This window comes from Copidosoma floridanum, unplaced genomic scaffold (genome assembly GCF_036245765.1).
Source record: "Copidosoma floridanum isolate Cflo_tuat_1 unplaced genomic scaffold, Cflo_Japanese_pri ptg000014l, whole genome shotgun sequence".
NCBI lineage: Eukaryota > Metazoa > Arthropoda > Insecta > Hymenoptera > Encyrtidae > Copidosoma > Copidosoma floridanum.
Window position 1 is genome coordinate 10135863 of NW_028321891.1, and position 17205 is coordinate 10153067.

At 36.5% G+C, this 17205-nt stretch overlaps 3 protein-coding genes across 3 annotated transcripts; 2 read left to right on the plus strand and 1 right to left on the minus strand.

Annotated features, from left to right (window-relative positions):
• Positions 1 to 2650: 2650 nt before the first annotated feature.
• On the plus strand, positions 2651 to 10996 carry LOC106637928 (sodium-coupled monocarboxylate transporter 1). Its single transcript, XM_014350909.2, has 14 exons — positions 2651 to 2849; positions 3507 to 3851; positions 4154 to 4313; positions 4426 to 4491; positions 4661 to 4780; positions 5398 to 5552; positions 6572 to 6712; positions 6853 to 6961; positions 7475 to 7584; positions 8655 to 8838; positions 8907 to 8993; positions 9100 to 9281; positions 10578 to 10758; positions 10901 to 10996. The coding sequence occupies exons 2-14, from the start codon at positions 3661 to 3663 to the stop codon at positions 10961 to 10963; spliced, it is 1749 nt and encodes a 582-aa protein (XP_014206395.2). The 5' UTR covers positions 2651 to 2849; positions 3507 to 3660; the 3' UTR covers positions 10964 to 10996.
• A 232-nt stretch (positions 10997 to 11228) lies between these two features.
• Positions 11229 to 13967, plus strand: LOC106635827 (uncharacterized). Its single transcript, XM_089591956.1, has 4 exons — positions 11229 to 11745; positions 11823 to 12150; positions 12221 to 12795; positions 12863 to 13967. The coding sequence occupies exons 1-4, from the start codon at positions 11584 to 11586 to the stop codon at positions 13775 to 13777; spliced, it is 1980 nt and encodes a 659-aa protein (XP_089448082.1). The 5' UTR covers positions 11229 to 11583; the 3' UTR covers positions 13778 to 13967.
• A 183-nt stretch (positions 13968 to 14150) lies between these two features.
• Positions 14151 to 16761, minus strand: Rcd-1 (Required for cell differentiation 1). Its single transcript, XM_014352422.2, has 3 exons — positions 16021 to 16761; positions 15002 to 15396; positions 14151 to 14917 (listed from the first exon to the last, which is right to left on the minus strand). The coding sequence occupies exons 1-3, from the start codon at positions 16345 to 16347 to the stop codon at positions 14716 to 14718; spliced, it is 924 nt and encodes a 307-aa protein (XP_014207908.1). The 5' UTR covers positions 16348 to 16761; the 3' UTR covers positions 14151 to 14715.
• Positions 16762 to 17205: the final 444 nt, after the last annotated feature.

Sequence of the window (17205 nt, forward strand, 5' to 3'; positions counted from 1 at the left end):
TTATTGGCCTTTTTTTAAATGCTAACGGGACAGAAGAATAGTAAAAGCGATCGAATCTTTAAATTCAGTTGTAAACAGTAGTTACAATCGAAATTTTGTTGAATCTCGGTATTCAGTGATGCTATTAATTATAATTTAATTTTTTTTTTTCAATTCATCATAAATGAAATGTCAATTACAAAAGTTTGAAATGTAATAGTATTGAAATATTCATATTGTTAAGCCAAAAGTTAAATATTAATGAAAACTTATATAAGTATTATATTTTTGCAAGTATCGAGGCGAAATATATATTTGTATAAATTTTTTTTTAATTATTCATTTATAAATTAGTTTCATAATTAGACCTTCGTAAATTCTTCAATACGTTTAATTATCAAAGCTAACAGCCATTTGGCCCCCCTTGAATGATTTGCCACAACAGTGGCACGACGAATAATGCAGTCTCTTTGAAAACAATAAAATCCATAGATATCACGTATTTTAACGGCAATTTCAAGTAGTCGGAAAATTTGAACATTATTACGAGCCATTTCGATGATCCACTTCAAACAGAATAACTCGTTGATTCATCCTCGGCGAGCATACGCCGAGCATAGCTTGCCACGATCGGGGGAGATGCTACTAAAAAAATGTAATTCGATGAATTGGATTAAGATCAGCTAAGAGGCACACGTCAAACGGCCCTTTTTCTCGTAAACACAACAAATAACCAAACCCGACCACACACAGCAAGGAGTTCGCTTGTGTAAATGACGTCCGGTAAAGACCGGAGACGAGCATAGTGACAAACCCAACAACATCATCCTCCATCCGAACAATATACAGATGTACATAGAACAAAAGTACAAGAACGTGCTCGTGTCAATTGATACATAGGCGAATGCCAATACAAATGAGCTTCCGGTGAGAGTGGATTGCAACGAGGTAAAAATAATACATACAGTGCCAGTACTATACGCGTAAGTATGCGATTGTACCCAATGAAAATTGATGCAAGAGAGTGGGTATTGTCAACGGATGTACTTACGTGATGAAATACATCATACATTTTATTTTTAGATTTGGGGTGTCTATAAATGGATCGAGCACGGACGTAGATATTAATGTCTGGGATAAACGGACACGTTTTATTGGACATGGGACTCTTTTCTTAGAATTTGTTCAATGTTGGCTACATACTTTGTTTGAACGACCCTGCACTGCGTAAGCTTTTACTATTACTCTCTTACTTTTATTAATATCGGTTAACTTATTATGATGAAAACAGTTTTTTTTTTCCCTTCCATTGTGTACGAAAAAAGAGTGAAGTGCATTTATATTATCAATTTCGTTGTTTTTTGAATCGTTTTTTGTCATCGGTACCGTAATAATTTGGATTTTAGAGAGAAAAAACCATTACAGTTTACATACGAATGTACGAGAAAAGTAATCGCGGGAAGCGAAAAGCCGTACCGAGTCCTTTGCGAAATGAAATACGAAAGTGGCATTGTACTCGCTGCAATTGTACCAATCGAGCACTGAAATCGGTGGCAAAAGAAAAAAAAAAAATTTCCTCCCGTTGCACGTATCCTTCCTTAGCAACCAGATCCGGAGTTTCAGAAAATTACAGCGCATATATACCCATAGCCATTGTAACAATAGCAGATGGAAATGCACCATCGAGCGAAAAAAGAAAAAAAAAAAAAAAAAAAAAAAAAAAAAAATGGTCCAACTATCGTACAGGCTCGCAAGCTATGCACTTGGAGAGAGGAACAATCGAGCCCCAACAACTCCAGTAACCCCGTTGCTTCGCCTATACGTATACATACATACGTAGCCAAAAGTAGTTCACCGATTTTTCAAGCTGCAACAACTGTACCACACACGCACACAGCTAGAGAGAGAAAGAAAGAGCAATTAGCCGTGTGGGGGGGAGGTAAGGGGTATACGTCCAGGAACATCAATTATCAATCCAAATCCAAGCGGAAAGAGAGAGAGGAAGAGAGTATGGAGGTGATAATTTTTTTGTAGCACATATATTATATATATATATATATATATGGTATTGTACGGTATACGAGGACGCGCGAGACAATTTTCGACGATTGCAGTTACGTGGATCGCAATTCATCCGAGGGAGTAGTAATAGCAGCTGCCCCGCAGAGGAGTCCGCAATTATTCAATCACGGGCTCTCGGCTCTCCTCCGCGGCTCTGATTCCCCCACCCCCCTCTTACACCGCGTGTGATGCTGTGCGTGAATCCGCCGATGGTGTTGGCGTATTAGATGATGCCCCAGTCCGAGCTTGCGAAGCTCGCGTGTGTCTCTGCGGTGGCGCTTATTGCGTCGCGAGTACAAGCTTTTGGAGGAATTACACGTAGCTCCGAGCGTCGGGTTGTAAAATATAATTGATACGTGGATGTACAGTGGATTCTGAGTGACCTTTTTTTTTTTTTTTTTTTTTTCTTATTTGGTTTTTTTTGGTTTTTGTGATGCGGTGCATACAGTGATTCGTGAACAGTGTCTGCTCCAAGCGGATAAAAAATAAAAACTTGCAAGGCAATACATACAAGGTGCGATAGATGAATGCGTCTTGTAAATGACTTATCGTCATCGTATACGCCAATGTTTTGCATTTTTTACTAAAGTGATATCATACACCTAATACTGGGTGTAACATATACATGCACACGGCTTGCGGCTCTCGCAGTCAAGTTAGGATTAGTTGTAACTTGCACCTTGTGAAATACACCCGCAATAGCCGATAGTATTATTATGAAAGAGTTGATGGTTACTTTGAGGCGTAAAGGATGGTAAAAAGGTGGGAGCGACAGAGGAGGGAGTAATATCGACGCCACCTCGGCCGCTGTAAGTGATAACCGATTTTTCTATACTTTTTGTATAATTTCACCTTTCATTCTTACCCATACCGATCGTTCGGTAAAAGTACCTCAACCAAGTGTCGCTACTTCGTATGCGTCGATTAATAATATGCTGGAAAAAAATAAGCCACTGAATCAGTACTTGAACAATCCCTCATCGAGTCCAACAATATAATGCATTCGATTACATTAGAAGTGCCATTTTCTTTTCTTTTTTTTTTTTTTTTTTTTCAATAACGCCAATTGGGACGCCCCGTAACACTCCACTAGATCGTCAAGAGTTCAAAAGGGTGACAAGATACAATCTGATTATTCGTACTACGCGTGTATAAGTATACATCTCATTATGGGTCATTCAATCTGGCTCTCTCTCCCCGCAACATCCTTTTCACCGCTACGACTGTATGCGTTGCCATACTCGAAACGGGAGAAAAGTGTTAACACGCAAATTCGTGTTAATAAAAAGGAAAAAGAAAAATAGTAAAAACAACGAAATTTCCCTTAGAATCTGCGAACAATATTTAGTGTACCTCCAGTACAAAAGCAAATTACAGTGGTTGTGATGTACCTCTTGCAAAAAAAGTACTCGCAGTAAAATCTGAAACTCTTTTAAACCTGTTAATATTCTTCTTCTTTTTAACAGTCGGACAATACGCGAGAGCAAATCCAATACATGTTCCAAACAGTGTAGGGTTAGCGCACCGCGAGAACTCGGCTATATCAAACGTCACAACCGTCACAAGAAAAAAAAAAAAAAAAAAAAAAAAAAAAAAAAAAAAAAGACACCAGCACCAGCAATGGAGGAGGGTGGCAGGAAGCACTTTGACATCCTCGACTCGATCGTTTTCGCGGGCATGCTCGGCGTCTCGGCCATCGTCGGCGTCTACCAGGCCTACAAGTCCCGCAAAAGCGTCAACGCGGTCGAGGAGTACCTCGTCGGTGGCCAGAATATGTCCATCTTTCCGATCAGTATGTCCCTCATCGCCAGGTGAGTTATTCTTTTCCCCTATTCCCTATAGCCAATAGCCAATCGACTTTTCACGCACGATCCATAATACTTGGTGTCACGATCATCGATACCCTCTTGCAAGCGCACTTACGAAAAATTGCTGCTCTAGTTTGTATTCCCTTTTTTTTTATTTCTAACTGCATAAATAATAATTATAAATTTCTTTTCTTTTTTTTTCGGGTCATGAAGGAAAAAATAAATAAATAAGTGAAAACAAAATTATCACAATTACGAGCATAATCTATAGAACGTGTTTGTGTGTGTGTGTGTGTTATTTCCAGTTACATATCGGGGATTGCGTTATTAGGACTTCCGGCCGAGATGTACGTCTACGGTACGCAATTGTGGTCCATCGTAATAGCCGATTGCTTCGTCTCCCTGACCATGGCCGTAGTTTACCTTCCAGTGTTCTACGGCCTTAAAATCACGTCTTCCTACGAGGTCTTTCTTTAACATTAATCCATACCGATGTATATATATATATAATATATACCTAAGCATTAAATTAATTAATAAAAAAAAAAAAATACTTGATTCTTCCATGGTTTTTCAGTATTTGGAAATGCGCTTCAATCACGTTACAAGACTGATAGGTTCATTTATATTTCTATTGAAAATGGTAAGTAAAGAATACACACCAGTCTTTTTTTATTTATTTTTTTTTATTTATATCCAACTTGATACCTCGATGGATCTTGGCTACTTGCACGACAATAGGATACACTTTCGGATATTTTAATAAAGAAAAAAAAAAAAAAAAAAAAAAAACAGAGTCTACGTTTTTGCAGTTGCTTTACATACCGCTGGTGATATACGTGCCGGCGTTGGCATTCAACCAAGTCACCGGTGTCAACTTGCACATGATCGCCTCAGTCGTCTGTGCCGTGTGCATATTTTACACAACTCTGGTGAGTCCAGCCGACAATCAACTTTGGAAGAGCGTAAAATTTACAAGTATACTTGAAAATCCACTAGTTGTAAGGTGGCAGAAAAAAAAAAAAATTTTTTCCAAGCGATCTAAGTTGCAAGTATACGAGCGTGGTCCTATAAATATACACTACGCACGTGTATTTTATTCCGACTAACTTTAGTAAATTTACATGTACAACAGAGTTGAAATTCGGTGGACGTAGCTTTTAGTCCTCACGCCACGAAAGTTATGGTTTGCATTTACGGAACAAGTTTAATCGATGGGGGATAAAAAAGTACATAACTTAATGAAAGTAGTAACAAAAAAAAAAAAAAAAAAATGTATTATTTACATGTTGAAAGAATAAAATAAATTTAATAAATAACACCGTAGATGTACTTTATACTCGAACATCGAGTGACTGTTAGTAAATCGTATTTTGTTTATTGACCTATAAATGTTAATTGGAATTGAAATTGTGCAAAAAAAATTGTGATGAATCGCAATTATTCTTTTTCTCCGGTGATGTATATACATGTACAGGCGAAAAGTCTTATATCAATCGGTCATTTCGTATTCAAACAAATCATTTGAGTATTCGTGTATGATTTACAGGGTGGCCTCAAAGCAGTGGTGTGGACGGACGCCATCCAAACGATCGTCATGTTCGGCGGCGTGATTGTCGTGGCTGTACTGGGAACGTCGCGGGTCGGCAGCGTAGCCGAGGTCTGGAAGCGCAACCTCGACACCGGGAGAATCGAGTTTTTCAAGTATACATTTCCCACGATTTTATTAATTATTTCGTTCAAAAATCATAAGTGAAATAATTGTGGTTGTGAATGCCGGTCAACCCGATCTGTATATACATTGTAATAACGGGTCCCCTTCCGTTCCATCGTCGTCGCCCATCTATGTCACCACCGTATTGTTGTCCTCGTTAGTTCGTTGCACATACTATATGTATACGTACCCACTGCACGTACATATTATACACATGTACGGCTGAAGCTCGTCATCGGTCTATTGTGTCATAGCTGGTAATGGATCGAGGTGTACCGAATGGGTAATTTATGGGGTTGGAGGGTGGGGCACCTCTCCTACATAAGCAGTCAACAAACTGTCCCTCTCGTTTTATTTATTACTCCTTGGGCCTCATTGCAACTAATAAATCACCAACTGATTTTTATCATTCAAGTAGTTTTGTCAATTTTATTGTTCTCAAAAACATGTCTACACATTTTCATAAGGGACGAATGAGCTTTTTCATCGCTATTGAAAAACTTGCTTAAAATGTTATCCATTCAATGGAATAAGAAATCGCGCACTTGGAAAGCAACAACGTAACACACGTCCTCATCGAGCAAATCCTGATAGCTGCTTTGTCATCAGTTGCAGAAGGTATACTTGCCAGTCAATTGTGCACGTTGTACGTATACATGCGGCACAGCAGAGAGACTCGCGTCGTTAAAGCGTCGATTGTGTGGCCAGAATTGTCCCTCCCTCTCTCGTCTCTTGACTTTTCCACACTGTAGTGGCTCCATTTGTCCGTGTATACTTGGCTTTTTTCGGTTAGTAATTGCACTCCCCTGAAAGTAGCTGTACGAATGGAAAATAAATGGAGTTTTTATTATTGCGGTGTAATATCATGTGGGTCACGCAAAAATTGAAAAAGCCAAATATTAACAAGCAGATAATGTGTGGGATAACGATTGTGGGGGAAAAAAATTATTTTTTTTTTATTTTTTAAATAATCCCTTGAGTCTAAAAGTTGCGTCCTTGATGTTTGCAGCATGGACCCGAACCCTACGGTCAGACACACCTTTTGGACGGTCGTGATTGGTAATTACCTCAATTGGCTGGCAACGTGCTCCGTGAATCAAGCGATGGTCCAGCGCTGCCTTGCCATGCCGAACCTCAGAAAATCAAACATGTTTGTAATACATTGATTCTCAGGTTTAGTACAAATTTTTTTTCTTCCTTTTTTTTTTTTTAATCGTACATTACATCTGTATAAAATTTTGAAAACTTGTAATAATTACTTTGCCTTTTTTTTATATTTTATCATTTAAGCACGATCATGATAATGGCCATTGGTATAACGACCCTAGTCTCGTTGAGCTGCTACACGGGGATCGTTATATTCGCTGCCTTTCACGACTGCGATCCACTGACTACTAAGGTAATACTTACGTCGTTTTTTTTTTTTTTTTTTCATTATTCATTGTAACATGTACCCACACGGGTTGGCTTCGAAAAACCTGTATATTTCGTGTCTCCTAGTCAAATGAAAATTAGACAATACTAACTCATTAAACAAAATTATCGTTTATTTATGAGAACCAATAAAATAGTGCCTAAGATAATTCTCCAAAGTAAAAACACGTTTCCTCTCTGTTTGGAGACGTTGAAATTACATTTGAGGTCCAAAAGATTCTCAACACATGAATTTGTCATTGCCATAATTCCTTTCGTATTTAATAAAATCCTTGGATAAATTATAAATAAATGATTGTTCTGGAGCTCATTTACTCGAGTCCAATATGTTCACTTGTTAAAAAACAATCTATTTTATCCTTAACAATATACTGGAGATTTTTTGCTGTGAAATGGCCCAAACATCAATTGTTTACATAAAATTTAAATCGACCGAGTCGTTGTAAGATGAAAAAAAAAATGTTAATCATACTTACAGCAAATACGTAAGCCGGACCAACTGTTGCCGTACTTCGTTATGGAGTTGTCTCGGCTGATTCCAGGCTTACCCGGCCTTTTCATATCCGGCGTCTTCAGTGCCGCATTAAGGTGAACAAACGTAATGTCCATACAAAAATATGTACAACAAATCAACCACGTATTGTACTTATTACTCTACTCATTAGCATTTATGTGTAGCTGGTACTCTTTAGTTTTTGTTTTTAATCTGATATTCAATTGATTATGACGATTTATCGTTGAAACACGTATAGTAACGGATCGCAGTCAGTACCCATAATATACGCTCCGAAGGTGAAATTTTGTACTGTAACCTACATACTATTACGTATTCGTTTAAAAATAAAGGGGATCGATTACTTGGGAAAATATTTATACCAGTTTGACCGAATACTTGCAAATTGAGCTTGTAAAAAAAATACATCTAGCGGTTTTACTCTGACTGATTCTTCGCAAGGCACATGTTTACCGCACTAAAACGACTTTGATCGATTAACGGCGTATAGCCTCGTGGACTATCGCTTATTGAAGTCGTGTGACAAAAATAACATTGACAGCGAACGAGCTTTGTGCGAACAAAATACCAGCATCGCATTTTATTTTAATATCTTTTAATATCGGTACTGTAGTGTAATGTACAAAACAGTGTGGTCGCGATTGCATGAAAAAAGGATAAGTATACGTTCCGGTCAAGTCTGAGCAGCTCTAATTTTTCACATAAAAAGGTCGCGCATATCCAGATACTTTTTCAATTGTTTCGAAAAACTGGAAATTTTTTTGCTGAAAAGTGCATCGCATTATTTGTGCGGATGGAATCCTCATTTACTATCGTTACTGACGCAGTAGTCAGTAGTTGAAAAAATGTTCTCCAACAAAACGATCTATGAAAATCTGAAAGAGCAAATGATTGAGAAAAACAGTATTTAAAAAAGCACTCGAATCTTTTGTCCTGAATACTTAAAAATGTAATTTATTGCAATTATCATCCAGAAAGAAAACTTTTGTACTGTGAATAGTGATGATGGAAGAAAAAAGCACTTGAATGAAAAAAAAAAATATATATATATCCCAAGTGTCCAGACACGATCGATTGATCAAAATTCGCTGACGAAAAAAAAAACAAAACAAAAAAAAAAAAAAACACTTTGCAACCCTTGCAGCACAATGTCGACGGGGCTGAACTCGATGGCCGGAGTGATTTACGAGGACATGATCAAGCCGTGCCTGAACAAGCCCATGTCGGACACCAACGCCAGCCGGATCATGAAGATCACGGTCGTGGTGATCGGGATCGTTTGCGTGGCTCTGGTGTTGCTCGTCGAAAAGCTCAGCGGTCTCATACAGGTGATGATGCCACGGGTAACGATATCTCCCCGCCAATTTGATATCGCCAACGATTTTTCCATTCGCAGGCAGGGAAGAGCTTATCCGGCATCACCGCGGGCCCCCTTCTCGGAGTTTTCACTCTCGGCATGTTCTCACCCTACGCCAACTCACAGGTACACATGTATAGATATGGTTACTTCCCTCGTATAGGATGTCGATGGTATATGTATATATATATATATATATATATGTATATGTACCCTTTTGTGAAATCTACAGGGTGCGATAGCGGGTGCTCTGGCGAGTCTGTGCTTCGTAGCATGGATATCCTTCGGAACCCAAGCGGCGGTGGCCACCGGGAAAATACACTTCCCGGTAAAGCCGGTCTCGACGGCCGGCTGTCCCGAGGCCCTTCGCTCGACCGTCGCGAATCTCACGGTCATCATGGAAACTGCCGTCAAGTGAGTCGTGCAGTTGAAAACTCTATTGGGGGTTCAATATTTCTATTACAACTTTTACTGTTAAGTATACAACAATGGCAAGCATATATTATTATGAGTACTTCATCAAACATGCCGTATAAATGTATAGGTTCCTCGTGCTATTCATCAAAGTAATTTGATATAAGCTTAGAGTTGGAGGGCATTTCTCTGTTTTTTAATTTAAAAAGAAAAAAGTGCTTCTTTGGAGGAATTTTCACGACAATTCGATCAGAGATGCAATTTTCCTTCGACTAAATGACAGATATGTACCTGTTGTGTGGTGGAATTGAGCGTGAATTTTTTTATAATATTTATCCCACGTTTGAACTTCGTCGTGTGCAATGCATCTTTCAAGCTTTTCCGAGTGATTTTTCAGTATCGAATTCTTTGACAAAAAATTTTACAGCTAACGCGTAAATATATTTCTCCGACATAAAACAACTAGAAAAGTATACCAAACGGAAATGGAAATTGAAATGTTGGACTAGTCCACACACCAAACAAAAATTATCATTCACAATTTAATGCAGGAAGAGACAGTTTTTTTTTTTTTTCAATCACGAAAAAACTTGAAATCGACCTTACGCTCCGTTTTATGACTAATGAGTGCAATACCCTTGGTCTAAAAAAAATGGCACTATGGTCAAAGCGGTTTGACGTTACGCCTACTTATATTTGTCTATTTCTAGTACTAATTAATATATAAGGAATCTGAAAATATATATTATATATATTTCTCGTGCAACATCAAAGAACGGCAATTCTCATCATCGAAGCGTTGATGCATTAAACTCGCGAACAACACCATCGATCGGTACTTGTAACTATAAAAGCAGTTTTTGACATAAAGTGGGCTATTATAATGTGGATCGAGGGATATATTCGTCGATGATACTCAAGCGCGGAAGCGTGAACTTTCTAGAAACTCCGGCAGGACCTTGTACAACAATTAGGAAGTGGGTGTCGGGTATACATATATATATATATATATATTTAAGCCACTCAGCGGGTTTGCTACAAGTACCTACTTATAATACAATATACGTGCAATAAGAGCTCCTTTGCGTACGTATACAATATACCGATACTGCACATTAATTATTGTTTCCGAGGAGAGTATATTTAACAGGTGTAGAGTGATACATTGCGCTTGATTGAAATTTCATGGAAAAAAGTTGAGCGCTGTTTTGGAGGACACCACGAGGGTTTATGGATTTTTTCGACAAAGCTTTTTATCTTGACTCTTTTTTTTTTTTTTTTTTTTTATCTTCGCAGGGAGCAGCCATTTCCGTTGTATCGGATGTCGTACTTGTGGTACACGTGGGTTGGTTTTTTGACGGCGATAGTAGTTGGCTCGCTGATTTCTTGGCTCACCGGGCCGAACAAGTACAAGCCCGAAGATGCCAAGCTTTACACGCCGATTATCCGCAATTTACTCAACAGAAAATTTGCAAAGGTATGGATTATTTATTACTACCGTGTGGTTCGATAGTTGCCATTTTTTTTTTTTTTTTTTTTTTTTCACTTCCATCTTCTCTTTTAGAGGAACGAAGTATTCTTTTTTTTTCATAAGTTCAACAAATTCTCGTTTATTGCAGAAAACCACGGATCTGAAAATGGAAGAAAAACCGCCATCGATTGATGGTTCAAAAATATGCTAGAAACAATTTTGCAATAAAAACTATTTAACAACATTCTTTTTTTTTGTTTTTTTTTTTTTCCTTTCCTCATTCACATCACCAGACCCTATGGATTTTCAATTAATGACTCATTAATTAACAACTTGGCATATTCAAATACGGGGACTCCCCAATCATTATCACCTGAGCTAAAAATACTTATGCAGACAAAAAAAAGACTACTTTATCTGGATGAATAGTACACGAGTGATTTACATGTACCCATATACCTATATTTATGTGTGGAGAGAAAATGTAACCTCTCAAAACATATGCTTGTTTGACATACTTAAAACATGTAAATATTGTCGAGTACATATTAGTTTACTAATTTCATTTAAGTACACATGTAATTGTTGGATATTGAATATGTAATAGTATAGTATTTTTGTGCAAAAATTATGAAGGAAACAATGGCATTTACTGCCAGAATCCAGCTTTGAAATCATTTTGTAGTCTTATCAACTTCAAAACTGTTGGAATCTGTAAATAACAGTTTTACTGTCGAACAATTGTTATTTCTTCATGTAAGCCCACTAATAGTTATTACATTGCAAACGTTTGATTGAAAGTCGTGAGTCAAGAGTTTATCAACTGCTGAAATGTCAAAAGAAACTCCTAATGTAAAACAGTATGGCTTACATCATGATGATGACAGATACTGCAGTAATGAACAAAAGTCATGGAATTATCCAGATGAATTTAATCCTAAACACGATCAAAATAGAACTTGTTGTTCACCTGTGGATGAAGTGGAGTCTATGGTAAATATAATGGTTGTATTAACAATTAGTAAGAAAGGATCTGTTTTCTATTAAATTTTTTTGTATTTGTTTTTAAGAGAGTTGAGGAAAAATACAACAGTACACAAAGTGTTCAAGTGCAGACTGAAAAATCAGCTTTTTGTATGCTGAAACAAGAGAAAAAAATAGATGTTAGTAGTAAAAAAAATAATTCGAAAGACTATGCGGAACAAAATGAATTTTTCAATGTAAAACTAAGAAAAACAGGCATGAATTACATACAAGACAAAGTACCTGCCCACTTTTCTATTACTACTCAAAGTCTTGACGAATATGCTGAAAATGATGATCAACCAATGAATTATGCACTTTGTTACGATGAACAAAATTTGGAAGAAGAAAAGAAAGAATGTCGTTCTAAAAATGGTATTAAGTTTTGTTATTTATGCACATAATATCACTAACAATATCGAATTTTTTGATACTTTTGTTATAGAACTTTTATGCATGGAAGAAGCAATTGAAGAGGAAAAAATAGAGATAACCAAACCCAAAGGATCCAATGGCAAAGAGTCGAGAAATAAAAAGGAAATGTTTGTCTCTAGTCGGAGTTTTAAGGAAATCTTCAATTTTTTCAAAGATCGCGACAAAAAACGATCTCATGAAAGTTCCAAGTCTGGATCGTCAGAGGGTTCAAAAGTTCTCAAAACTTCAGAAAGTTACGATCAAAAATTCGATAGATCGTCACAATCCACCCAATCTTCAGCAGAACAAAATGAAAAAGAATTAGAACTAAAAAGCGATTCTCAAGGCCCTCAGCAAACGCCTTTGATTTTTTCGAGACGTAGTTCGTTGGGTTCATTGGCTGGTCAGGATCAAAATTTCGTAAACGATGATCGCAGTTCGATTGTGAGCGATTTCAGTCATAAAACAAGTGGTCGAGTTTCGCCTAATGAACTGCCTGATTCTCTAGTACAGTTCACGCCTTCAAGTGCTAAATTGCAACAAAAATGCCAAATCGGTTGCTTTGGAAAGAAAAAAATAGCTACAGTCCAACAGGATCAATCCAAGGTAACTTATCTATTCTGGGTATTTTCATTTACGCACTTTTCATTTATTTAAAATTATTCGGTTACAGATACATCAACAATCAGTTGTCTCCAATGATATTCCTTACCAACAGTCTGAAAACAATCCACGGCTGAATCCATTTTCCAAGTCTAGTGTTTTTGAGGATTATGTAACTTCGTTTAAAGATGAATCTACTCCTACTAAATTACATTCAGTGGCAGCTAGTAGTTTGAGTTCATTAACAATTGATGATGATGATGACTTTGAATTAGTAAAAAAAAGTATTTTGAATAATGAAAAACAAAGTTTAAATGAAGAAGTTCATAAAGTACAAAGTGATAGGCAAGAACCTATTGGTGAATCAAATAATGAAGATGGTTTAACTGTTGGATTAGAAGAAGCTGAATCTGTACATCTACAACAAGAAAATTATAGCAGAGAAGAGGATGATCAGCTAATGAATCTCACTCATTATGAAGAAGAACTTCTTGATGAATGTATTCGTAGAGGAATAGCTAAGTTGACAAAGCAAAATATCAACGAAATAAGACCGTTTAGCTGGGACTTAGGGCTAACTTGTTTAGCTACAAAAGCACTCTTAGCTAGTAGAATAAGATTACATTCTGTAGAAATTTTAAGTAAGATCATTGAAGAGCAAAATAGTCAAGATAATAACACCATATTAATCAATAATAAAAACAACTCTGACAAAAGTTTTCTGAAAGATGTCAGTCAAGAAACTCATTCTAGCTTAAGTGATGTTATAAAGCAAGATAAGTCTAATAATCAAATGACAAACTCGAGTTACTCCACGTATGAGGAACAACTTCTGGATCAGTGCATCCGGCGTGGAATAGCCAAAATCACCAAGAAAAATATAAACGACATCAGACCATTTAGTTGGGATACAAATCAAATTTGTCTTACAACTATGCTTCATGGCTACAGTGACGAGGTCAACAGTGGCATATGTGCTACATAAAATAATTTTAAACAACTTTGTATATATTTATAAATATATATATATATATATATTTTTAGCTGTTCATTTTGCTGAGCTGATGTTTTTAAAATCTTGTTATTTTGATTTTTAGACTATGTAGATACAAATGGCAAAGTTATCACTCAAAGATTTTGATAATAAAAAGCATTCAATGAAAACCCACCTAAAGAGTGGCTTAAAATTAAAAAAAGACTGAATAAAAAAATGCTACTTAAATTTGTAGATACTTTAGTTATTAATAAAACCCATTCCTTGTAATTATATTTTATGACATACATTTGTTTTTATAACATTTATGGAAAAATTGTTAATCATTAGGGAGTAAAAAAAAATAAGCCGTTTATCATGATGCTTACAAATATAATTTTTATTTCGAATTTTGGTAAACAAATATTCTTTCTTCAACATTTTAGATCACGAGCACGTGTCGCGATATAATTCATACGTAATATACTTTCTGATTATTTATTAGTTTAGAATTAATTTCTCTATTTCTACGATATAACTAACTTTTTAAATACGCAATGTTAACTGGGCTCAACAGTAACGCATAATAGTGCTTCTTGTAAAAAAAAATACCTTAATTAATAGCACTATTTACAAATTTTCTATACTCTGCTTTTATATTCAATTCCATCAATTTACGCAAAGAAAAAAATTACAGTCAGACTTGAATTACTACTCTTACACTAGACCTTAAATTTACAAATACTAAGGGAAGGTGTCATGGAGTAGGCGGAATTTCTGGAGAACACAATCGACTAGCCTTTGTAATGCCAATTCGTTCACGATAACGGTATCACATGGCAAAACAAGGAAAAAAATCTCACGGTTGCATACTCCATAACCAAAAAATATGTATATACACGTCACATTCGCGCGATTCAAAATATCAAATTCTTGTTCAATCACAGAACTTATGAGGTCAACGGAGACATTCCAATGCTTCTTGGATCAGGCTGACCTGGCTGTGATGAAGGAACTTGCTGCGGACCAGCTTCCAAGTTTTTCAACAACTGATTTAACCAGTGCTCAGTTGACACATCTTCCTGTAGGCAAGAGGCAAAAGTGTTGTCTCTCAGCTGGTCTGGAAGACATTGCCTTAGGGCCAAAAGAGCTCTAAAATCATAATAAAATTTCATAAAACTCTGTGTATACCTTTTGTTACAATTTGATTGGGACTAAAGGACAAATGAATCTCACCGTGGGTTATCAGACAACCTAAGATAACATCTTACAACATGTTTTAAAAGACGGGCAGAAGGATCTTTAGCCAGGGACAAAACCATTTTTCCAAGAATCATGGCCACATGACTAAATCTGTCGTACGTTTGACATATGTATGACAAGCCACTGTCGTCGAGTAAAATTTTCTGCAGAATAAATGTAGCTACCGTTTTACTGAGCTCAGATCCACTTTCCATAATTCGCAGACATAGTGGAATGATTTCTGTGGTTAACAGAAATGTGACGACCTCCTGCTCATCTGTTTTCACAAGAGCTCCAATTACTCCTAAACTAGTCAGCCTTAAATATTCAAAAGGTCGCGTTTTGTTAACTGTATGCAGAAACGGATATAAAAATAATGGAATGTGTGCCTGAAAAATAAAACGATACTTAATCAGAATTAAAATTACCAAGTTGTTTTAAAATTGTAGCAACATTTTCAAATGAGTAATAAAATATTTAAAAAAGTTGGTTTAGCGCAAAATATTTTTTCAAATCAAATTAGACAAAGCACAAGAATTATATATAAATTCTAGTCAGTTATATTTAGACTTGGAATTCGAGCTAGAAGGCTAATGATATAATGAAAGAACTAAAAATAAAAACCGACTAGGTTTTAAATACTTTAAAAACCTAATATCAACAATAAGTACTTTATGAAGCAAGCTGAGAACCGTCGAGATAATAAAAGAAAAATTAAAATTACTAATTTTTTATTTTTTTTTTTATTTTTTTTTTTTAAGCATTAATTGCACATAACCAAACACTACATGGAATACTATTATGCGGAGTTAAAATTAAGTTTATGTAACAAATGAAAATGTTTGGCGACAAATCAATTAACCAATTATTGAATGAAAAATGCCGGAACCACATTTACTCTCCCACGAAGTAAGTAGCAAAAGTCCAAAAAAGATGGAAAATAAGAGAGAACATAACCAACAAATGGAAAGAATTAAAAAGCGGTGTGAAAAAAAAAATAATTAGTAAGATACCTGGAGAAACGCAGATCTTGTCTCGGGATGGCTGGCAAAGCATTGAAGCAAGGCCAAAGCGTTGCAGACTCTGTTGCTCTGATGGGCGGTGAGGGTGGCGGGATTGATGGCCGGGTAAATGTTGATGATCTCCTGGAGAAGAGAAGACACGGTGCCGAACGAGTGCCAGAGCATGGGGGCGAGATCCGGTACGACCTCGCGCTTTTTGCTCAACTCGAGCAGGGCGTTCTGGCGCATCTCCGGGTTAGAGAGCTCGATTATCCAGGAGTAGATTTTCTCGCGGTCGATACTCGCCTGCAAGGACGCCGGGCTCTGCTGCGTGCTCATTTTGTCTCTCACGTTGCCTTAATTGCAGGTGATAAGTATTCAAGTAATGTGAGAAGCCTCGTGGCTCTTTTGATTCTTATGCTCGCACTTGATGATTTATCGTGTGTTCAAGCCTTTGTTTACCTATCAGGTATAATTAGGAAACTCGTTTATTTTTTATTTTTTCAATGTAAGTAATTAATCACACTTTTCTTGCGAACGAAAACTAAACAAGAATGAGTCACCGAGCGTTCTAAGTACAGTCAGGGGTCATACCATGTAACTATTTTTCAGTACATCGGCCGATGTTATAACATAGGCCTGCAAAGCAAAAAAAAGTTATATGGTACGGACCAGGTCTGACCAGGTGTAGTAAGTAGTAAATGCTGTGAACAGTGTGAAACTGTGAACTCTGAAAAAATATCTCTGATCACGTAACCTATATTCTTATTAGACATTAGTAGACTATAACGTGGTAGATATATATTGAAACATATATACATATATATATATATGCAAATGCATGTATATGTATAAATAGGTTTGCTTGGAGTTTCGGACTTCGGATCAATCGGATCACCTAAGGTGTGTGTCCATTGTCCATCAGCACACGTCATCAGCCAAGATGGCAGTCACTGAGCGGTAATTCCAAATGTGAAATTTTCACCAAAAGTGGAAATATATAAATATTATCAGCACAATTTCTTGGGTTTACTCCAGTTAACGAATCTAATAATGAAAACTTTATTTCTCACCATCTACCAAATGCGTGTTCCTAACATTCGTTGTTTACATATGAATTTTAACCTTGGATTTTAAAGTATAACATGTAACAACTTCAGGATGTAAAAAATATTACAATCCACGATTTCAAAGTTT

What these genes read in the sequence shown, in the direction of transcription:
- LOC106637928 (XM_014350909.2), top strand. Translation starts at nt 3,661, where the DNA reads ATGGAGGAGGGTGGCAGGAAGCACTTTGACATCCTCGACTCGATCGTT. An exon ending in AAATCACGTCTTCCTACGAG is followed by an intron (nt 4,314 to 4,425) that starts GTCTTTCTTTAA and finishes ATGGTTTTTCAG; the next exon opens with TATTTGGAAATGCGCTTCAA. An exon ending in CACCCTACGCCAACTCACAG is followed by an intron (nt 8,994 to 9,099) that starts GTACACATGTAT and finishes TGAAATCTACAG; the next exon opens with GGTGCGATAGCGGGTGCTCT.
- LOC106635827 (XM_089591956.1), top strand. Translation starts at nt 11,584, where the DNA reads ATGTCAAAAGAAACTCCTAATGTAAAACAGTATGGCTTACATCATGAT. An exon ending in TGGATGAAGTGGAGTCTATG is followed by an intron (nt 11,746 to 11,822) that starts GTAAATATAATG and finishes TTTGTTTTTAAG; the next exon opens with AGAGTTGAGGAAAAATACAA. An exon ending in TCCAACAGGATCAATCCAAG is followed by an intron (nt 12,796 to 12,862) that starts GTAACTTATCTA and finishes ATTCGGTTACAG; the next exon opens with ATACATCAACAATCAGTTGT.
- Rcd-1 (XM_014352422.2), bottom strand. Translation starts at nt 16,347, where the DNA reads ATGAGCACGCAGCAGAGCCCGGCGTCCTTGCAGGCGAGTATCGACCGC. An exon ending in CAAGATCTGCGTTTCTCCAG is followed by an intron (nt 15,397 to 16,020) that starts GTATCTTACTAA and finishes TTTATTTTTCAG; the next exon opens with GCACACATTCCATTATTTTT. An exon ending in AGGTTGTCTGATAACCCACG is followed by an intron (nt 14,918 to 15,001) that starts GTGAGATTCATT and finishes TTATGATTTTAG; the next exon opens with AGCTCTTTTGGCCCTAAGGC.